The 23,841-nt window shown below is 36.4% G+C and overlaps 1 protein-coding gene across 7 annotated transcripts; it reads left to right on the top strand.

Annotated features, from left to right (window-relative positions):
• The first annotated feature begins 946 nt into the window (after positions 1-946).
• GABRA6 (gamma-aminobutyric acid type A receptor subunit alpha6) lies at positions 947-20,976 on the top strand. 7 transcript variants are annotated; one of them, XM_082381096.1, is made up of 9 exons: positions 947-5,611; positions 5,781-5,929; positions 6,518-6,585; positions 8,593-8,783; positions 8,869-8,951; positions 9,260-9,403; positions 9,815-9,967; positions 11,187-11,446; positions 19,879-20,976. In XM_082381096.1, the coding sequence occupies exons 1-9, from the start codon at positions 5,574-5,576 to the stop codon at positions 20,152-20,154; spliced, it is 1,362 nt and encodes a 453-aa protein (XP_082237222.1). In that variant the 5' UTR covers positions 947-5,573; the 3' UTR covers positions 20,155-20,976. The 7 variants fall into 7 exon arrangements, with proteins under 7 accessions (XP_082237222.1, XP_082237223.1, XP_082237219.1 ...); XM_082381093.1 differs by having other exon boundaries at positions 950-5,611; positions 8,563-8,783; XM_082381094.1 differs by having other exon boundaries at positions 952-5,611; positions 5,811-5,929; positions 8,563-8,783.
• Positions 20,977-23,841: the final 2,865 nt, after the last annotated feature.

Genomic DNA, 23,841 nt, shown 5'->3' on the forward strand with positions numbered 1-23,841 from the left:
GTCCTTTGTTTCCCAGAGCAATTTTATCCTTATTGCACTGAATTCCCAAGAGAGATTGTGTGGGGATTTTCTACAATGTCCACTGAGAGGTCACTTATACCTTAACAGCAATGTAAAAAATATTGTTGGTCCAGGGAGTTTAGAGCCTTAACTTTAGAAAACAATGTCAGTATAGAAGGCCAATAGGCACATGAAGAGATGCTCAACATCGCTAATTATTAGAGGAAATGCAAATCAAAACTACAATGAGGTATTAACTCATACCAGTCAGAATGGCCATAATTAAAAAGTCTACGAACAATAAATGCTGGAGAGGGTGTGGAGAAAAGGAAGCCCTCCTACACTGTCGGTGAGAATGTAAATTGGTATAGCCACTATGGAGAACAGTATGGAGTTTCCTTAAAAAACTAAAAATAGAATTACTGTATGATCCAGCAATCCCACTCCTGGGCATATACCCAGAGAAAACCGTAATTCAAAAAGACACATGCACCCCAATGTTCATAGCAGCACTATTTACAACAGCCAAGACATGGAAGCAACCTAAATGCCCATCAACAGATGAATGCATAAGAAGATGTGGTAAATATATATACAATGGAATATTACTCATAGAAAAGAATGAAATAATGCCATTTGCATCAACATGGATGGACCTAGAGATTATCATACTAAGTGAAGTAAGTCAGACAGAGAAAGACAAATATCACATGATATCACTTATATGTGGAATCTAAGAAAATGGTACAAATTGGCTTTCACAAAACAGAAACAGACTCACAGACATAAAAAAACAAACTTATGGTTAGCAAAGGGGAATACCAAATGTAAAACCGATAGCTAATGGGAAGCAGCCACATAGCACAGGGAGATCAGCTCGGTGCTTTGTGACCACCTAGAGGGGTGGAATAGGGAGGGTGGGAGGGAGGAAGACGCAAGAGGGAAGAGATAAGGGGATATAAGTATATGTATAGCTGATTCACTTTGTTATAAAGCAGAAACTAACACACCATTGTAAAGCAATTATACTCCAATAAAGATGTTAAAAAAAAAAAAAGAAAGGGGGGGAAGGATAAATTAGGAGTTTGGGACTAACATATACAAACTACTATATATGAAATAAACAACAAGGTCCTACTGTATAGCATGGAGAACTATATTAAATGTCTTGTAATAAATTACAATGGAAAAGAATCTAATAAAGAACATATATATATATATATGTATGTGTGTGTGTATAACTGAATCATTTTCCTGTACACCTGAAACTAACACAACATTGTAAATCAACAGTATTTCAGTTTAAAAAAAAAAGAAAACGATATCAGTTCTGTCATATATAAAGCACAGTGTATAAGTGTGTGTACTTTGGAATTGAGATACTTTCTAGCTCTGGGACATTAGGTTGTTACATACGTTTGTGAGCTTCATTTTACCCTTTTGTGCAGTGATGATAGAAATGGCTACTTTATAAGGCAGTTACCCAGATAAGAGATAATATCAACGTATGTGATTGACATCTAGTAAGTGTTCAATAAGTATTAACCATTATTATATAATTTACCACTTTTGCTTCCTCCTTTAATACAACTTAGTAGGACCTCTCCATTTTTCTCCTCCAATGTACCTCCAAAGTACATTTTACCACCAAGAACCTCTAAATTTTCCTTCTCACATCACTCCAGAGAAACTCCATAGCTGAGTCTTTGAACCCAAATATTCACTCAAGCTCTCTATCAAACAGCTTGTCTTTAGGATGTCCCCAAAATAACCTCAATCTTCTGCTGAATGTTCTTAGGGATCATGTAATTTCCTCCTGAAACATACATTCATGAAACCCACTCATGGTGTTCCAGGCCATACTTGAATGCTTCTGTTAATAAAAAAAATTCATTTTCTTCTATGATAGTCCATTCCATCTTTGGATAAGTATGACAGAAATTATTCCTTTAAAGAATTGAAACATATTTTTCATTGGATTCTTCCCATTGGCCTTAGTTTGTACCTAGTTGGTTTTGAGTTAGAATAATCTGGTTTTAAATTCTAATTCTGTCACTTACTAGCTGTGTGAGTTTAGGAAAGTTACAGACTTAATGATCTACAAAATAGACTCAATTATAGGCAACTCATAGATTTTTGTGTTAGCAGTGAATAAGTTGGAGTATGCGGAATTCTTAACATAATTCTTGGTACATGGTAAATGTTAAATATTTGGTATCTATTATTAATACTGTGTTAATTTCCACTGACACAGTCTTAAATTGCATTTATTGACTGACTTGCTTTCCATAACAGTTTCTAAGACAAACAGGGAAAAAAGTTTCAAGTCCTCCAGTATTAGGTGGGAAGTAATCATACAAATACCAGAATCCTTTGGTTCAAGCTCCTCATATATTTAAGAACACTAATGCTCAAATAATAAAGTTACTTGGTTGAAGTTATTATTTGACAAAACAAGAGCTACTGGTTTTTTGAGGCTCAGTTCTAACACTGTTTTTTAAAAAGCCCAGTGGAGATTTGCTGTGAGAAGACACAACCTTGTACTGTCCAAGAGTCAATTCCATACCTATCCTGAAGATTTTGGTTGTTTGTTCTATACTTAATGTATAAATGCATATATGTGTGTATTTGTTCTTTTGTATCATAGAAAGTACTATTTATTGTCTGGTGCCAAGTTTGTTTTTTCTATGCAATGACCTCCTCCAGTCATCTTTGAGTCTTTAATTTCACAAACACAAACCTGTGTTGTAGGTGGTGGTACAAGGAGTTCAAAGTTTAGGACAAAGAAGGGAGACAGATTTTTTTCACTTCGTCCTTCTGCTAAGCCCAGCATATTGTTGGGGAGGATGGTAGTTCTAGGCTTTCTAGTGGAGATAAACAGCAAAGCAAGCAAGTGGTTGTCCAAGATGATTTAAAAACATATTTAGGAAAAACAGCTGTGAAGTAGACAGGTATGAGATAAATGTTCTCTAATTTACCAGAAGAAGGTAATTCTCTAAATAGGGGGAGCTCCCGAATGCTTGGTTTGCATAGACAGTATGCTACATAAATGACCATACATTTCTCAAAGTCATAGCCATTGTCATGTTTTTGAACTCTCTCTTTTATGGCTAGTTCCATAGGAAAATAATAACTGCAGTCAAATCAACAATGTTGCTACTAGAGCTTGTCTGCCAATTCTGACAGGGATGTGTGAACAAGTGACTTCATTACGTACAGACACCAACATATAAATTGAATGCACAGAATTAGAGAGCTTGAGTACCTTAGGTCCAGCACATTCATTTACAGGTAAAGTCCGCAGAGGTGAAATGACTTAGATTACATGCCCTTATTATCCTTCCAGACCTAGGACTTTTTTTTTTTTCTTCCTATTGAGAGTAGTAAAGGTATTCCTTCTCCTTCATTAAACTACTAATTAAAACCCATCCGAAAATAGAATCAAGTATGTTAATCTTCTCTTTAGAGACAAATGTAACAACTATCATTTGTTCCTTTTTTGGATAAATAATTTTCAGGAGAAAAACATGCCTATTCTATAGGAATATGTATATAAATGCACATATTGCAATTTTTTTCCCATAATCTCACCCATGATCATTTTATTTTTACCATGATCATTTTTTTTTACCACATGAAAAAATATTCAGTCTTAGAAACCTAAGTTTGAGGATGATACAAATCAGAGATGGATAGTAAACATAATGATAGAAAAAAATGATACAAAGTTGCAGGGATTATTTATCCATATTTTGGAGTCCTATGATGAATAAAAATAATAAGTTGTAGTAAAAATGAACAGAGAATTATTTAATAGCATCAGATATTTAGGGTTTTAGTGCAATCAATGGGAATTGCAAATATGTTGTGGTGATTAGTTGTAGTAACTTTAAAGTAGAGGGAAAAGAATAAGAAGAGAGATGAAAACCAGGTTCTATAATGAACAAAAAAAGATTTTAGGAGTCTTAGCTTAAATTAGAGAGGACATGATAGGTATCTTTGTTTATGTGGCTGTCATGTAGGTTTTCCCTGAAAAATTATTTTGTGTAGCTTCAAAGGTGAGAACTAGGACCAGGGTGCAGGCTTCAACTCAGCACAAGTAAAACAATGTGAGAAATCAGATGCTGAATACCACTTGCCAGGAATGTTGGAGGGAATTCAGGTTTTTGATGAGGAAAAAGAAAATTCCATATAACTAAGATTCGGTAATCTTTAAAAATATATTTTGTAAGAAATCTTGCACTTGTTCTGTTTTCACTGTTGTTGTTTTGTTTTGTTTGTAGCTAATTTCTTGATGTTTCTCAAATGACTTATGTCTTCAGAAATAACTCTTAAGACTGTGCTGTATGGCATCAAGTTACCATCACTTCTGTAGAACCTAAAAATACAGACTGTGCTGAAAATACAGACTGTGAACTAGGTAGACACTGGGCCAGAGGATGGTGAAGAAGACATTTGCTTCTTGCTCTTATGTCCCTGAATTAAATATATATATTCACAATACTTTATTAATTTTATTTTTTTAAAGATTACAATTTTAAGGTTTAAAGAGACTTCTTTGACTCCAACTTTCCTTTACCAGACTGGGCGGAGAATGCTATTTCTTGGGTTCAAACATTTTGCTTTTGACCTGTGGCAAGCCTAATAAAATAGTGCCAGCAACATCATCATTAACCATTATCTATGGATGCTTAATTCTTACAGCATTTCTACATGGGAACCTTAATAAGCTATTTCCAGACACTGTCTCTTATAGGCAGCATTCATGAAACTGGCCAGGTTTCTAAAGATAGTGGTAGAACTTTGTATCTAAGCTTGAGATGCCACACCTTTGACAAGAAGGATCAGCGAAATATTCAACACTTTAAAAAACCGCTAATCCAACAGCAAGATGGTCAAGAGCTGTGGGGATGTAATTCTGGTGTCTTATAAATGCTTTTCCAAAGAAGAATGAGGTCCAATTTTTAAATAGAGAGGAAAGGGGCGTCTGATGCAATAAACCTGGTGAAATCAGAAAGAGAATCCGAGAGGATCCCAATATTGTTAGACATTTTAAGCAGTGAGAGCCATGTAGAAATCCTTCCGTGAACCATAGAAATAATAAATGCTGAGCCCATTGGAACATAATCTCAATCAGCAAGATGCCACTGCCTTCCAGATTTCCTCACAGGGCCCTGCGAAGTCCATGCCAAAACTAGCAGTGGATTTCTCCCATCTAATCTCCCCTTATGCCTATTCGATTGTCATCACTGCTCTCCGACCATGCACTGTCCCTTCAGACTCTCATTTCCCAACTAAGTCAGTCAGAGGAGGCTGAGTGTCCATTAGGACGTACTCTAAGACCGCAAACCACCTTGTTCCATGTGAAAAGACGGAACAGAGAGTGAAGAGAGCAAGGGGAACCCTTCAAGTTTAGCTGGCAACATTCTCACCTACCAGATTACTGGCCAGACACAAACAAGAAGGGCTATGAGTGGTCCGGGAGATTGCTCTAGTTAATTGGCAACAGGGAGCTGGTTGGGAGGAGGAGAACCCAGGAGGAGGGAGAACTGGGCATTTCAGTGCACTGCAGGATGGCATCGCCTCTGCCCTGGCTCTACATTATTCTATGGTGAGTAAGACTTTTTTCTGATTTTTCCTTTTAGCTCGGAGAAAAGGGCAAGCACACACCCACTGGGTGACTTCTATACCAAATCATGGAAGCAGCCTGGGTGGTGTGGCATGTATGTGTGGTGGGGTAGACGAGGCTGGAATGAACAGCCTATTTTCTCTGAGGCCAGGAGTGAGGGTCATGGACTGTCTACTCACAGGGTAGAAAATGCCCTAGGGAAACTTGAAGATGAAGGAAACGTCTACTCCAGAAACATCAGTCGGATCCTGGACAACTTGCTTGAAGGCTATGACAATCGGCTGCGACCGGGATTTGGAGGTGAGAGGCATTCTTACTAGACCAAACGTCTGTACTTTTCTTCCCCCTTAGTGCCATTCCAAGGCACAGAGGCTTCAGGATAGCAGAGTGGCAGGTTGCAGGGCCTGGGGAGGGACCATGTGTATGTTCCCATCCAGTCTCTGCCCCTTCCTCAATTCGCAACCTTATATGCCAGTCATTTGAACTCTCTAAGCCTCAGCTTTCTCAACTGTAGTGTGGTGTATGAACAGTGCTTGCCTCATAGGGCGTTTGAGTGTAAAATGAGATTCACCATATAAAACACTTTCTTTAGCATTCGTCCCATTAATGCTATCACTCAACGTTAATTATTGTTGTAATTTTCTTTAGAATACTAACCTAGTTCTCTTCCATTCCTTAAATTTCACAATTTTGCTAGAATAAGTTCAAAATAATGCAACTGGTGTGAGTTTGTAGAGTTGAAAATCCAAAGGATTCCTGCTGCTGGAATTACTTTAGGATGGGTTGCAGATTCTGGCCATGAGAAGGGGCTTTGTGATAGAGTTGTTCAGTTCAGTCCCCTTAACATCATTGATGATAATTGCCCCCATCCCTCTGGGCTCATTTCAGGTGCTGTCACTGAAGTCAAAACAGACATTTACGTAACAAGTTTTGGGCCCGTGTCAGATGTGGAGATGGTGAGTGAGCTCTGAGTGAGGAGAGTAATTTTGCTTAGTGGGGGCAGAATGAATGATAAGGGGCATTGTTACCAAACTTGGCTCCAGATCCAAAAGCAATATGTGTGCTCCTGCTGGGAAGGAATGGCCATTAGAGCAGATTACTGGCTTAATCTCCTTCACATTTCACTAAAGGCTCTGCTTGGACACTAATCTGAGGGGCCTTTTATGATGATATCCTCTCTTCTGTTCACATATCATGCACCTATTCTTCCCTACAAAGAGAAGATTTTTCCCCATCTTTATGAAGTCCTAGTAAATTTTTGGAGGAGAAAAAAGAAAAACCAGCAAAGATGGTATGCTACATAAGTGTATATTGAGAATATCTATTAAATTTAAAACATAGCTGTTTTGGCAGTGCATCTTTCTCGGCATGTGTTATTAAAACAGTAAAGGGAGTCCTTTGGAAAGACTAATGCATTCCACATTTTATGTTTGCAAATGGACCAGTAGGTGTTCTGGGGACGCTGTTCCAGGTACAGATGGCTATAGGATTCATAAGAGGATATTTATAGTAAGCGGCAATGAAAACCTGAACCAGTCTTCTAGAACAAAGTATATTATGATATTCTTTCATACTTCTCAGGTAGTATGTCCCCCTAAAAGTAAAATATAAATACTAAAACTGAAGAAAAACGTAACTCTTTAAAGTGGTGCATTAAATGTACTAGGGGAATGTAATTCTAGATAAACAGTTATTAGATACTTTCATCTTCTGCTTTTTGAGTTGACAAGATAAGGAGAAAGGAAAGGAGGAGGAATAAAAAAAAGGGGAAAAGGAAGGAGTAAAAGAGAAAGAGAAAGAGAAAGAGAAAGGGGGGGCAGGAGAAGAGAAGTAAGAAAAAAGAACAAGGAAGAGGGGGAGAGAGTGAGGAGTACTTTATTTAAGAGATAAATGTCTTAAGACTTGAGAGAAATTAGAGTCAGCATTCTCCAGAATTCTCAATTATTTAACTATCATATTTTTCATTTGAGTACTGACTCACCCCAAGAATAAATAACCACCACCATATTCTACGGTACCATTGAAATCTGGGGACACTTAGAATTTATTTTATGCATGTGTCTCTTTTTTAAGACACACATCGTGTATTTGTACAGGAGAGGCTTGTTATAGCCTGGATCATCATTATATGGATATACTGTGTGTCAAATTATATTTTTAAAATATAATCACCACTTGCAGTAATAGGTCTCATAAAGGAACATATAAAGTAGGCAAAGCAATTCTTGGCAATATTTTGACATAATTATAAGTTGTTATTTATCATTGACTTTTGCAAAGGCCCTTATCATAACTCTTAAGATTTTTAATGTTATTTCATAAAAGCCACAAATTAAAACTCATAATTTTGATTATGCATGCTTAAATGATGCTCTGTTTGGGTAATCATGGTAACATTTGCTTTTATGTTCTCTGAGAACAGTATAAAATAATCATGATGTGCAGACAAGAGTATGCTTATCAAGTAAAGTTTCTCTATCCTTGGAACTTTACTAAGTGGTACCATGTTGCTCGGAGATACCTTTGAAGGTGAACAAGCTGCTAAGGGAATGGTTAGACTCACTGATGGTAGGAAGGTCAGCACAAAACCTAGACTAAATCTTTTTCTATTTTTCTTCTAAATTAAGGAGGGAGAACTCAATAGGTCAATAGATGAAGAGACGGATGACTGATAGAAAAAGAGGAAGAATGTTAAGGAGGGTGAAGGTGGGAGAGAGAGGTTTGCACAATACAACACTATCTTTTATAATAATATTACAATCTTAGAGTGTGAAAAAATAATAATTCACTGAAATCATCGCTTCCCCGATAGGTTATTGTCATAAAAAGTTGCTTCGTTTCTTAAGTTTTAGGATTGGGTATGTAAGCTAGTGAATAAACTATTCTTAATAAGCCACCTGCCCAGCATGCATGAATCTCTTATTTTGTCTCAGGAGTATACAATGGACGTTTTCTTCCGCCAGACTTGGACCGATGAGAGGCTGAAGTTTGGGGGGCCAGCTGAGATTTTGAGTTTGAATAACCTGATGGTCAGTAAAATCTGGACACCTGACACTTTTTTCAGGAATGGCAAAAAATCAATTGCTCACAATATGACAACTCCTAACAAACTCTTCAGAATAATGCAGAATGGAACAATTCTATACACCATGAGGTGAGGTTTCCCCAATTCTACTTCCTCTGCCCAAATTACTTGTCCATCATACTAACTCAGAACCACTTATTTCAATGTCCCTTAGGCTTACCATCAACGCTGACTGTCCTATGAGGCTGGTTAACTTTCCTATGGATGGGCATGCTTGTCCACTCAAGTTTGGGAGTTGTAAGTTACAAAAAGCTCCTGAGAGTCAAATAATGCATTCAAAATACGTAATTATTTGGTTTTAGTCAGACACTGGAAAGCAAAAGAGAAATATTACTCTGACGTTCTCAGTATGATTCCAGGAATTAACTTACTTAATCATGTCTGTCAATCATACAGTCAGAGGTTTTGGTCACCAGAATTAAAGAAAATCATTTAAAAAATTTGTTTGTATATCCTTTTTATAATGAACAAGATTTGCTTTGAAAGAAAAAAAAAACACAATTAGCCAGATTTACCTCTCTGTTTAATTTGTTTAAAAAATTCAGATGCTTACCCCAAAAGTGAAATCATATATACATGGAAAAAAGGACCACTTTACTCAGTGGAAGTCCCAGAAGAGTCTTCAAGCCTCCTTCAGTATGATCTGATTGGACAAACAGTATCTAGTGAGACAATTAAATCTAACACAGGTAAGCATTTGACCAATGCATGGATGTAATCCTGCATGGTGACTCCAGTGCACATTTTCAAAATATCTATTTCTTTTTCCTCTGCATTATCCATCCTCAGCTAAACTTGTTGTTTTAAAGTGATGAGTAGCTTTCTTTAAAATTGATTTTGCAACCATGTGCATATAAAGATTTGTGTAGCCTTGGAGTGAGAAGTTTTGTATGTATATGACACCAAGAACCCCACAGAAAACAATGAGCTGATGTATCTATCATCTGCTGATTGAGCAGCTTTGTCATACATTGAAAAAATGCCTTCGCTTGTTTTCTTCCCACCCATATTAATTTAAAGATCTGCAAGATTTATTTCCAGCTGCATTCTTTCTGCACACTGTCAACAGCAATAATCCTGATATACCTGTCTTCCAACAGGTGAATACGTAATAATGACAGTTTATTTCCACTTGCAAAGGAAGATGGGCTATTTTATGATACAGATCTATACTCCTTGCATTATGACGGTCATTCTTTCCCAGGTGTCTTTCTGGATTAACAAGGAGTCTGTTCCGGCCAGAACTGTCTTTGGTATGCTTCCCTCTTTGCGCTCTACTTTCTGTCATACTCCAGCTCACATTGCTTGTGTATTTTAGGGGAATACTCACACCAGTGCACTTTTTCAACCCACAAAGGAAATAAACTCCTATCTCATTCAGACACATGTATCATACAAAATGACCCTCATCTTATCTCATGTTGTGTGGTGAATCAACAAAAGATTAGTCTCAGCAAGAATTCTGGCTGGTTTCCTGTGACTTTGACGTGCCCTATTTAGGAAAGTTGTTTTTTTGTTGGTTTGCTTTGTTTTTTAAACTCAATTTGCTTTTTCATAACTAAAAAAAGAAAGCAGAAAATTAAAAACTGACATGTAAAGCAATGACAACAAAGGCTAAGATATTGAACCCACAAATACATGAATTATATCTCACTTTTATTAGGTTGGATCTTAAAAAAATTTGCCATTTTTTAGGTCTAAAAATAGTTAAATATCACCAGTTTCCCCATTGTTCAACCTAAATATTTAGTTACATTTATGATGTATAGAATCACTACTAGTGTGATGGAACAAAATGAAAAAAGAAAAAGAGCTATAACAGAAAAATATCATCTGTAACAAAATCCAATATTTTTCTCAGTTTTTGTGATTATAAATTTAGTAGTTCATAGGGAAGACCTGAGTTTAATTGAAATCTCAGATGAATTTTGACTTTTTAATTTACCATACTAAAATAGATCTCTTTTTGCAAGTTATAAAAGAATATTTATATAATGATGTTTACCATCTTTGAATTATATAAATCCTCCAAGACAGAAAACTGCTGGCAGATGAGTAATGAAATTATTTTCTCATGATTAAATATTTTATCTTAAAACCAAGCTAGAAATAAAAAAATTTGAGAAATCTAATTTATATTTATTATTCACACCAAATAGACTTATTAAATATGATGAAAGATTATATCAGCATTAAATTTGATCAGAAGTTCAAAGTTGTATTAGTTATATAATAATTTGCTATTATTATATTATAATATATTATTATTAATAATACACATCACCACACTAGGTTTTGAAGGAAACCAAAATGTGAATGCCTATGATAACTGTGAACAATTAAAAATAATAAAATAATAACAAAAAATACATTTGTAACAAAAATCCTCTCCACCAGCATGTTCCCATTTGATCTTGTTATTGGATTGCAAATGCTAATAGTGCATTTCTCATTCTGTTTCATTCATTCTAGGGATCACCACTGTCTTAACCATGACCACTCTAAGCATCAGTGCCAGGCACTCCTTGCCAAAAGTGTCCTATGCGACCGCCATGGATTGGTTTATAGCTGTTTGCTTTGCTTTCGTCTTCTCTGCTCTTATTGAGTTCGCAGCTGTCAACTACTTTACCAATCTTCAGACACAGAAGGCCAAAAGGAAGGCACAGATTGCAGCCTCACCCCCAGTGACAATAGCAAAAGCGACTGAACCCTTGGAAGCTGAGATTGTTTTGGTAATTGTTTACTTTTCTAATGTTACCTACCATATAGGAAAAGGCAGCCAGAATAGTTACCACAAACAGTTAGATAGTCCAAAAGTAATATTAGTGGGGCATGAGTTACATAACTTTGGTTCCAAGGCCAACTTCTTCTCCAGCTTCACAGAAAAAAGCCAAGCAACAATCCTTCATTTATCTTTGCTCTAAACTTTTGGTAATCCTCTTTCATCATCCTCACTAATACTGGCAGATTGCAAGCTCTCAGAGGAGACAGAAAATTCTTAGCCTTTAGATGTCTCCTTTGAACAGGTTCCATTATACTGACTAGGGAGAATAAAGTTAAAAAAAAAAAAAGTTCCTAATGAGGTTTCAGAGTCTGAAGGAAACAAACAGGGACTCCTATGGACAATTTCTGTTAGAAATCCACTTGCTGCTTTATTTCAGGAGGGCAAGATGTGTATATTAGGTTCTATGAATGCTGAGTCATAAGCCAAGTTTTTGACTCATGTGAAAACATTCTCATGTTCACATTCATGTTATATGTATATAATATACATATTATTATGTATATTAATGTGGGTTTTTTTGAGATACAATCAGTGAGAAATCCCTATAAAATTAAGTTTAGATTCGCTGTGCCTAAGCTCTGGTCCCCAAAGTTTTTTTGAATAAAAAATAAATGATAGCATTAATAATTCAAGGGTCATAAATGTGCCCCCAAATTTCAATTTCACATATGAATAAATTCTCACAACAATTAAGTTGCACTTACTTTTTAAAAAATGGATTATAGAACTGATAAGTATACATTTTTATTTCAAAACAAACTCTAAACAGTAGCTCTTGAAAACAGAAAAATTTTGCTCTGCAAAATCAAGTAATGCAGACACTTTGAACTGAAAATTTCTTTATAACTGATCAATTCTCATGACTATTTCCAAATCGCAAAACCACATACAGCCCAGTTAATTCTTGGTTAAATTTTATGATAAAAATTATAAAGCTATGTGTGTTTTACTTCCCAAAGACTCAAATGTTTATTGGCTTTAAAAGATAATTTTGTATTGAAACTTTTCTCTTTGATAAACTTAGAAACTTGTTTGAGAATTTACATTTCCTCTAAAGGATAAGACCTGTCCCATGAAAAGTGACAATACATAATTTAAAGATTTTTTTTTTCTTGAATTAGACCTTGTTTTAAAAAAAAAAAAAGTTTGCCATCCAGTAATCTGGTCCAATTACACTTACAAATAAAAAACAGAGCCTGAGAAGGAAAACATTAGGCACTAGTTGGTAGAAAAACTAGGAATTGATTCCAGAACTCCTAATATCCACAGATTTACAGAGGTTGAGGCCCTAACCTCCCCAACACTTTTTCAAAGACTGAAATATAATAGAGTGCATACCACTGGGTAAAACATTTTCTGTATGTAGGTTAGGTTATTCCCAAAATTCTTCCCTTAATTTAATGATGTTTTCTTTATATATGTGTGTGTGCTTTGAAAGTTCACAAAAATATAAATTTTGTAACAAAATTATGTTAAACACCCAGTTCAAAAGACTTGAAAATTATATTTTTCAGAAAAGATAAATTCAAAATATTTTTGAGAATTATTTTGTTTGTAAAAATAAGTGATTATGTTACAACCTATCTGTACTTACATAGGTATATAATTGACATATTGTCTAAAGGTCATATATTATCTTAACATATAGCTGGAAAGGAAGAAGAATTAATATTTATCATAATTCCATTTAACAGTTTCTTACTTGAGAAGCACAGTAAAAATAAAAAGAGAAATTCATGACAAAGAGGGTAAGAAAAGTGATTTTGAATATAGTCATTGATCTGATACTGAGACAAAAAGAAAGACCAACTTCCTTACTTCAACTCTTTTAAAATATATATTACTAAGAAGAATATGATTTCAAATTCTTAGAGAAAGCATAGAGGTATCGTTCCCTAAGTCTATTATTTTAAAGGTATAATTTATTAATAAGATGGAATTTAAGATCTCAGGTCTTCATATAAACTATCTTCTAACAGTTCTAAAATAGTAACATATAATGAGCAGGTCCTTTGGGAAGCTGGATAAAAAATTGCATTTAAATCATCTCAAAGTATTTTTTTCCTTGCAAGTTGACTTTTTTCCCTACAAAAAATTACATTTCTAAACCTGGCTCCACTTAAAATATTCCAAGGCAATGAAAAGGAGAATTTTGTTTCTGAAAGGCTAAGTCAAAATGTAAAAATAAAAACAAAAGTAACCAAACCTAACAATATTAACCTTGTAGGCATCAAAAAATATAGATGATTACATAGAACATGTACAGTTTTATTTATTTATGTCAAAACTTGGCTATTGTCTTATATAATATAGAGGAACAAACATAAATTACACATTTCGAATTTATACAGCACAATGGTATATTATGATTGCAAGGTCATTTTTTCTTTCAAATACCATGACATTTTAAAATGCCTATTCAGTTGTAATCAAAATAACATTATTTGAGTAAGTTGGACATTGAAATAGCAAACCAATGTGGTAAAGTTGAAATGAGATTAAGTGCTTGGATATTTCATGTGATTCTAAGTTGTATGTTTTGATGTGCACATTGCTTTTCACAGGAAACTGCTTAGAATGAATGTGAAAACTTTATCACTTTGAATTTGACCTTGAAATTTATTATAATAATAACAAAGAAATTCAGGCATTTAAAGCCTAGTACTAACACCTGACGAGACATCTAAAACTAAATCTTCAGAAGTGCTCTATAGACTAATAATCTTTCTTATTTTAAGGCATTTGGAAGTGGAGACTTTATATTTTTGGATTTTGAGAAGAAATTGTCCACAGTTTCTTTCCTGCTTATATGGTATCTTTCCATATTGTTTTTATTTGGTATGCTGTTTTGGCTTTAGAGAGTTATTCCTGTATTTCTGTTTCAGAGCTTATTATGTGTCTGGGGTAGACTTATTTTATATATAAGACCTAGTTTAGACTTTGATCTCTTTCTGGATGTTTTGCTAGTTTTCTTGTTATTTTAAAAATCTAAGCCCTCACCACTATGTTCCTAAGAATGAATCCCCTGGCCCCCTACCCATCAATACATCCAATGTGGCTTCTCTTTTTCACAGAACGTGTGATGTTCTTGGTAAATTATCTACAAACTAAGTTGACCAAAATTTAATTGGTCAAGATAATAACTATATTTATACTGATTACGTTATTTTTTCTTTTCAGCTGACACCAATTTACTGAGTACCTCTGTGTTCATCAAATTGTTCATACCATAAGCCTTTATTTGTTAAGTGCTTTTTTGCCAGACCCTTTGTAGAATGCTGACGCTACCTTAGTAAGTGACATCAATAGGGCCTCTTCCATCATGGAGCTGCCTGTTGAGCAGGAAGAGAGGAAACTACTCAAGGAGCCATGACAATATACTGTGATAAAGGCTGTGGTTAGAGATGTATAGAAGGTTGAAAAAAAGCCACGAGCGAGCCATGAGACCTAACTCAGTCTGGAGGGGTGATTGTGGAGGACGTGATACCTAGGCAGAGAAAAGAAAGACGAGCCTGGCCCTGCTCTAGAAACTCTAAGTCAGTTGTTAGAAACTTGGGCACAGAGAGGGAAATAAGACATATTGTCCCTTCTGTACTCTTTTCAAGGTTGGAACGTCTGCTGGGCCATTACTATGTTGCCCTTCACCTGTGTAGAAAAATATGAATCATAGCATACTGAAAGATTTACCTCCCCTGTTCCAAATCGTGCTAAGATTTCTTTCAGTATTACCATTACTCCAAAGAATTAACAGTTGAATTAAGACCATCAGAGACTCTGAACACCAGAAAGATCATGATGTCCCTTCCCCATGGTAGCGCCGTCATATGACTTATAGAGAGGGTGGGGTGGATTAGATGAGGGGTGTAGGCGGTTGGCTCTTTCCCTATACCTTCCGTCAAATCGCCATCCAATATTCCTTTTTGCACCCTCCAAACATTCCAGTATGGTTTTCAGACATGCCACTAGCACCACTGACCCACCAGATTGCTACCAATAAGCTGCTTCTCTGCAGGCATTCTGGAATTGTCTCTGCTCCTCAATTCTACCAGCTGTAAAATAAATGTGAGGACATTTGACAGAGTTGATTTTCTCCATAATGATTAATATGTAGCTTAAAAAATGTCAAATAATAAATGTTTTCAAAAATATTTTCTCTTGTTTTTGGTGCCCCTGTTCGCTGGTTCTAAAAGCAGATACTTTGTTTGTCCCTTGAGTAATGCAGCCCTGGTTAGAATATTTCTCCTAAGAGGTAACCCGTTGCCCCCTCTTCTTTAATATATTAGACTCACTAAATGCTGTATCAGAATTGCTCTAAGTACTTCCCAAATGCCTCATCCCTATACCAAATAACTGATTGTCACAAAGTCCAGTTTGACTCCAAGTACCTTTGCAATATGGCGTTACTTAAAACAAAACAGTGCTCTAAAAATACCCAAAGCAGGATGGCACTGAGCAGCAGGGGAGCCCTGGAAAAATTCAAAACCACAGGTGTTCCACTCAAAACAGTGACAGCCCCAAGCTGAGCCCTCATCTGGACTCTGACAAAAGCCTATTTTACCATCAACTGAAGCTGCTGAGCTTACAATGGAGCAGGCGGGATCTGACACAAACCTGTAGCTTGAATGGTTTGCAATACTGGCTTTCTTTTCGTTTCAGAAATTCAGTGCGATTCTTCTAAATTTTAGGTGTCCAGTCTCCTACACCGCCGATTCCCAATTATCCAGGAGCTGATTATCCAGCGTGTGGGTTAGCCAGCCCTCTGGCATTTCCTTGAGCACCTTGTATTTGCTGCCTGCTAGAAATCCCCCAGCCATCGCTGGGCAATGAGACAGTGTAATTCTAAACCAGTGAAGCTCAGTGGTGGGTGAATTTTCCCCCAGAGGACATTTGTCAAGGAACAAGGATATTTTTGGTTGTCAAAACTCCGAGGAGGTGGGTGCTACAGGCGTCTTGTGGGTAGACGACAGGGATGTTGTTCAACACCCCACAATGCACAGGACAGTCCCCACAACTAAGAAGCATCAGTGTATCAGTACCTCTGTGGTTGAGAAGCCATGTCCTAAACCCTAAAGCTGATGGAAAGAAAAAATAATAGTTATGAAGAGTATGATCTTAGGCATCTGAGAGGGACTGAGTGAGGTACTGCTGCTTATTACTTGTGTGAGCTTTCTGCTTACACCTTCATTTGCTCATCTCTGAAATGAAAGTAATATTTTTACATTATAGATTCTTCCTAGGAATAAGCAAAATAATGCATGCAAAGTGCCATGTAGTGCTTGTTAATGGTAAGCATTTAGATATGGTAACTATAATATAATATAATATCAACAATATGCTAAAACATAGTGTAAAATAATCATAAAACGTTTTGTTCCCTTCTCTTTGCCTGACTACTCTAAAAAGTCTTGGGAAATGTTTAGATTTTCATTCATTTGTTGATGCGGCATATGTTTATTAAGCATTCACTGTGTTCTATGCGCTGGCTAGGCACTGTGGAGCACTTACACATGAGAATAATATGCCCTCTACCACTAAGGCGATTTCATGTCAGGAAAGGGGATAAAGCACAACAAAAATAATATTTACAGGGAAGAGGTGATGACAGCAGAGAGTTGTAACAGTTAGGTAGGTAGAAATCTGTACAGAGAAAAGACACATTTCCTTTCTCAAGTTCTTAAAGACAAGAAGAAAACTTTAGAGCTGAAACAGAAATTGTCCCTAACTTTATTTCTTTCTTTTTTTTTAATTTTCTTTTTTTTTTTTTTTTTTATTGAAGTATAGTTGATTTCAATGTAAGCCTAGGGAGAGTCAGTGACTCCTAAGGCATGTCTAAGTCATACAGCAGCTAAGTAGTATCTATGGAATTGCAGTCTAGGGCTTTCTGACTCTGCTGCCCTCTTAACTCCTAAGCAACCCTCCATAGAGATTGTCTGGGGAAGTAGATGAGGAAAAGAGGAATCCTACTGCAGGAGACCTTTAATTCCAGGCTAATGCCATTGTGCATAAATTTCTCATGCTGTTAGGTGGTGAATGATGTTGCTTAACTCTGGACAAGGGTTATTCAGCAATCTTCATTAAGTCATTTGTGACACTGTGACAATGCCAAGAGATTGACAAATAAATTTTCCCAACATCTCCAAAAGAGAGAGAGAGATAAAACAATGCCTTACATTTTTATGCTAGATTATGGTTTACAATCACTTTTTCATCTCAGTGAACTTATTCATGTCTGCCCTCTTTCTCCCTAAAAAAGGAAGAAACAGACAATGCATGCTATTAAAAATCAAGACGTGTTTAGTAAGAAAATCTACTCTAAAGCCTTGCCCTCTTTTTTTTCCATTATGATCCTTAGAAAATTTACTAGAGTAAAATATTTTAATGTTCCTTATATCTGGGAGGAGGAGAACTCTTTCTGAAGAATTAAACAGTGACAAATTTTGCTCTTTCAGGTGGAGAATATTTTAATAACATATATAATAGATGAAAATGCAAATCAGAGTTTGAGAAACATGATAGAAAGCTCTTGGCAGACAATGCTATTCTCTAATTCTCTAATGTTTATTCTCTAATACAGGTAGCATGCATTGAGACCAAAATACCACTACTCTGGTCCTATCCACACACTATCTAGTGACCCTGGGCACAGTAGTCCTGGGTTGTCACATATTTTTAATAGAAAATGTCACTTATTTCCTATCCAAGATCAGTAGACTTGGCACTCTTCTATTTTAAATTATCTTCTACTTCCAATACCTATAATTTATTTAATTCTGTCCAGAGTGCCTAGCCTAATACTGGGTCAACAGATAACAAATAAAGATATTCTTTGCTTGAAATTCACCATGGTCATGTCAAATCAGACTTCATACTGATTTATTTTTGCTTTTGGTAAAGAAACAGATTTTCCCACGGCCCCTAAAAGCACAGTGGACTTGAACTCTCTATGGTGACTATTATAGATATTCGGCAAACCTCCATGACAAATCAAAAGCAAAATTCAGGATGGGAGTATAGAGAGGAGAGGTTCTCGGGGTTGTTGTTTCCCGCAGTCCAAATGTCACCACGTCAGTGGGTAATTCTGGTCCTGTGGCTCAACCAGCACAGGGGAGGTGGTGGCCTCATCCTGTTGCTGGGGGGCTGCTGTCTAAAGCTCCAGGAGTCTGTGTCCACATGAGTAACACACCCCGTCAGGCAGCAAAGTGGTGATTCTGCTGCCAGGGAGAAAACGAGGCAGTTTTACAAGAGCAGAGTTAATGTACAGCCAGGGTGTGAAGGCAGAGACCCAGCAAGGACAACCTGGCCACAAGGAGAGTGATTATTATAGGCCGTAGACGAGAAAAGGTAAGAATCAGAGGAAGCCCCCTAGTCTCCACCATTATGAAAGGAGTCTAAAGCAAACAGAATTAGAGTCTCTGAACCAGGCTCAATACTTTAAAGATGAGAAAATGCTGGGATGAAACAAGCAGTGAGATTGACCAAGGTGGTTTATGACGGGCTGTGAAACTATGGGCGAAGCAGTTCCCACATCTGGACCTCAGCCTTCTCATGTTACTTAATGCACTGAATATCCCTTTCAAGACTAGGATTGGTTGTCTTATGATTTCAGTGGAACAGAAAATCTCATGATAGAAAAGAACATATGACAATTCTGAGGTTAGTAAATGTATGACTTTGGTAACTTAAGATGGAGGGAGACCAGGTGAGAAGCTCTGAATGGAAAACAGAAAGCTCCCAATATAGAACTCTGGACCAAGAGGCAGTCATATTTCAAGGGAAGAACAGTCATCCCACTCAATATAAGGGTATTTCTATTTTGTCACTGGCTTTTGATGTACATGAGCACCTTTATATTTTTTTGCTGTTCTTGATACCTCAGTTGGTTCAAATTTATGAATGGTAAAGATCAGGCTATAGGCTGGGAATGTGTCTAGAAGAATGATACCATTTAGCCGAGCTGTTATTTTCTTGTATTGAGTAATTGCCCACACATTCCAAAATGAAATTCCCTCTCATTGCCCATACCCACTGCCCTATAGGTTTATGCATAACTGGGGTGGTGGGTGGATAAGCCCTTATAACCTAGCTTATCTCCTAATGGTACAACACTCAACACAGTTTCTGGGGCATGGAACACGCTTAGCATCAATTGCTGATGTATTAAATTATAGGATGTTGGATGTTAGCAAATCGATGTTTTTAAAATTTGTTTTACCACTTTCTTGGAAAAGTAGCACCATCAATTACTATCAAGAATTTGCTGATATTTTAACTTATGTAGTAAGTAGTCAATAACTATCTGTCGATGATGAAAAAATGAATGATTAAGTGATGTCTATTCTTTTACCCAGGCTGAATATATATGTATCTTTTCCTCTACAGCATTCTGATTCCAAGTACCATCTGAAGAAAAGAATCACCTCTCTGACATTGCCAATAGTTCCATCCCCCAAGGCCAGCACAGTCCTCACAAGAGCTCCCATCTTACAGTCAACACCTGTCACACCCCCACCTCTCTCTCCTACCTTTGGGGGTACCAGTAAAATAGATCAGTATTCTCGGATTCTTTTCCCAGTTGCATTTGCAGGATTCAACCTTGTATACTGGATAGTTTATCTTTCCAAAGACACGATGGAAGTGAGCAGCAGTGTTGAATAGCTTGCAGCCATAATAACCTGCATTCTGTAAGTTCTCATTTTCTGAATGTTTAAAAATAGCAATGAGACTTGTATAGATGCTTTTCTGAACATGAAATCAAAATTGAAAATCTCTAACACATAGCTTTGAGTAAGCATGTATGGGCAAAAAAAGCAATAATGTTACTCCTCAAAATTGGAAGGTGAAGGTTGCTGAAAAATATGACTTTTCTGCACATTAGAGAAAATTTTATAAAAGGATAAAATGGATTCAAGATGAATTTGCCAATCTTTGTCCTTCACAGTTCAATATTTTAATTGTCACTGTGAATATCACTTACCACAAAGCAAATAAAAACAAGAAATGCCAACACTTCCAAAGGCTGCCTTAAAATGTTTATTTTGGCTTAGTTCTCAAGAGAACAAAATATAAATAGTCTAAATATTTATCAGTAGGTTAATACCAGCATGTTGGAGGCCTTTATGCTAGTAAAATGGCTTTCAGTGACATTGTAAAGCCTGTATTGAGCTTAGCCATTTGTTTTTAACCTTGCTGTGCTATTTTATCTCAATAAAATATGGTATTTGTATACATATGAATTATACATAGATCATAAATTATATATGCATTTGTACATAGCTTTAGTTGGACTGCAGTACAGTGTTATCTCATTAAGCTCTCCTTTTAAAATAATATGCTCATTCATAATTCCATGAAGTGTAGAAGGCTTGTATATTATGACTGTTCTTATATCTCTTATTCTTTACCTTTCTAAGTGTATCACTAAACAAAACAACAATAAACATGCTTCTCTGGGTCTGTTTAATAAAGCTCAGAAGTTTCCTTAAGTATGGGGAAATGAAGTGGTTACCTCCCCAGTGTTAGTGTCCCTGGGGATTCTGAGAGATAGAAGGTATGGGACAGCCAGGCTTGGTCACCCAGCTCTAAAAAAAAGACGTGAATTTGTATTCAAATAGTCAGTCCTGCTAGAAAACAATGGAACAACATCTTCAAAATGCTGAGGGAAAATGATTTTCAACCCAGAATTCTGTAACCAGCAAAATAAAGATAGAGGATATATAAAAAAAAGTCAATCCTTCATCTCTTTTCTGCTCACTCAACATACTTTCTGTTATAAGATGAATGGGGTCTGAGGATCTAATGTATAACTTGGTGACTATAGTTGATGACACTGTATTGTGTAATTGAAATTTGCTAAGAGAGCAGAAATTAAATGTTCTCATCAAAAAGAAAAAAAAATGTAAATACGTGAAATGATGGATATGTTAATTAACTCAATGGAGGGAATCATTCCACAATGTATACATATATTTAATCCTCACATTGTACACTTTAAATATCTTGCAATTTTATTTATCAGCTGTACTTCAATCAAGCTGAAAAAATGAATGAAACTATTTTTCTCCCTTTCTACTATTCCAACTCTTTCTGATGCTAATTCTACCCATGTTTCTCCCACACAGAATGGTATCAGGGAAACAGGAACTAGGAGTAGGAGAAAGCATGTGGTATTGTTGGTGCAAATCAATAAACCCCTCATTAGTTGTAGCTGGGTCTTAAACATCATTGAGATCAGCCAGAGCTCTGAACCCAGAAAGAAATATTCTTGAATTACTACCTCTTGCCTTTATCCAGGAAAATACAAAAAAATTCTACGGCCAAACAAATCAGAGTTTAATTGAAATAGCTCTCTAATAAGGGTGACGAAGTTGAGATATCCATCTAACTTCCCTATTAATTAGCTCATAACAAAATCACTTAGCCTCTGGAAGACATAGTTCTAGTCTCACCTATAGGACGAGGGGAATGGAATGGACACCCTCTGAAGGTCCTTCCATTTTGAACAGCTTATGTTTGTTTCATTACTATTCTTTTCTATCTAGCTTAAGTCATTATACAAGGCCTGCTCCTGTTTTTGAGTACATTAAATAATTAAATGCTACGTAGGTGTTAATCACATTATATCCTATGTTACATTTAATCTTCTTCACAAACCTGTAAAGTATATACTGCTGTTATCTCCATTTAAAGATAAGAAACCAAGGCACAGTGAAGATGAGTGATTTTGTTCAAAATCGAGTGACACTCAAGTGTTATAGCTGAGAGCCATACCTAGGCAGTGTGAATACGTAGCTTGTTCACTTAACCATAACCATACAATGCAAGTCTATTCTGTAATCCCCTCCAGAGTTCTCTTGCCTTGTCTTTCATTTCCTGTAATAACTTTCCTTGTATCCTGACCTGCCTCAGCATTTATTCTACATTTCACTGCAAAGCACATTACTGTCAGTCAACATCTATACTTGGAGCTGAAACAGTTGAGTAAAACCCACTAAAATCATTATATATTATAGGCATTAGATTTCTCCTTAATTTTTTCAAGGGATCTTGAAAAAATTTGCAAAACTTTTGAACTGCTAAGGATTCTAGAGAATACTATTTCTCAGTGTATATCATGGAGTGGTAACAGAGGTTAACTGAAAATAGAACAGTTTTCAGAGTTAAAAAATTTGAGGGGAGATGCTGAGTCAAAGCAAAATAGGTTTCTTTTCTGCTGGAGTTCTCAGAGCCTTTATTATGCTTATGTGCATTGTGATTCTCTCATAGTTTGCTATAGTATTTAACATTTCCCAAATCCACATGGCCATACATATTATTTTGCAAGGAGGAAATGCTGGAACTAGCATTCCCCAGAAAACAATTTGGGAAAGACCAACTTGGCATTATTTATACTATCCCTTCAGTCCCCACAACCAACTAAACAGATAAGGGATTGAGTCTCTAAATGGGCAGATGACTTATCCTAGTTCATACAGCTATTAGAGACCAAATTAGGACTGCATAAAATAAAAACCAGACAAGGTATTTCAATAGAGAATTTAATACAGAATGAACTGTTAAATGAGCAACACAGAGATAGTAACTCCAGGAGTCAGACACCAAAAGGAAGATGACAGGGTTAACAGAACCTAAAAACTTGTGCAAGTGGCCTTTTAGAGCTGGATTTAATCATCTGTAGAGAGGGCTTCACCTGGATGGGGATAGTATTAGCTCAGCAGCTCAGAGAAGAGAACCCCAGAGCTGGGAATTAGACCTCCAAGGACAGGGTACCACCCGGCTAATATGAGTATCACAGGTAATCAGAGCAGGGGCTCCTCAGACCTGGGTCTCAGACCTCTGAGGTCTGCCCACATGCTGCTAGCGTCTCAGGAGCTTGAGGGAGGACACTTATACATTTGAGATCAGACTTGCAGGGAGGAAGGGCTGCTTGGCTGAAACTGCTATCTTTGAGAGAGCAAAATGAAGCTGGTTCTAGGAGAACCAAAAACTGGAGACTGGAAACAACTATCATTTCAAGGTGAAGGGTAACATTAAAAGGCAAAGCAAGACTATAACAGGGAGAATATTCCTTTCCCTTTTCACCTGATTTCTAGTCTCTCTTGAGTCCCTCCTATTGTAAGAACGTGACAGAAATCCTAGTGGCAGAGAAGAAATGAAAATTAAGGAGTTCAGCCAGAGCATCACAAAATAGAGTATAGAAGGTTGGATTTGGAGCCAACAGAAAAGTGCTTAATAACTGAAATAATTCACTCCTCTGGTTATCTGGTACCATACACACACCTCTGTACATACTTATACTGTTTCACAATCATAAGATGCAATTACTCTTCATACAAACAAAAATCC

Source organism: Balaenoptera borealis (assembly GCF_965194805.1).
Source record: "Balaenoptera borealis genome assembly, chromosome: 2".
Classification (NCBI taxonomy): domain Eukaryota; kingdom Metazoa; phylum Chordata; class Mammalia; order Artiodactyla; family Balaenopteridae; genus Balaenoptera; species Balaenoptera borealis.

Excerpts from the sequence above, each read along its gene's own strand:
- GABRA6 (XM_082381093.1), top strand. The coding sequence starts at position 5,574 with ATGGCATCGCCTCTGCCCTGGCTCTACATTATTCTATG. Across the intron at positions 8,784-8,868 it reads ACAATTCTATACACCATGAG|GCTTACCATCAACGCTGACT; the intron begins GTGAGGTTTCCC and ends AATGTCCCTTAG. Across the intron at positions 11,447-19,878 it reads TGGAAGCTGAGATTGTTTTG|CATTCTGATTCCAAGTACCA; the intron begins GTAATTGTTTAC and ends TTTCCTCTACAG.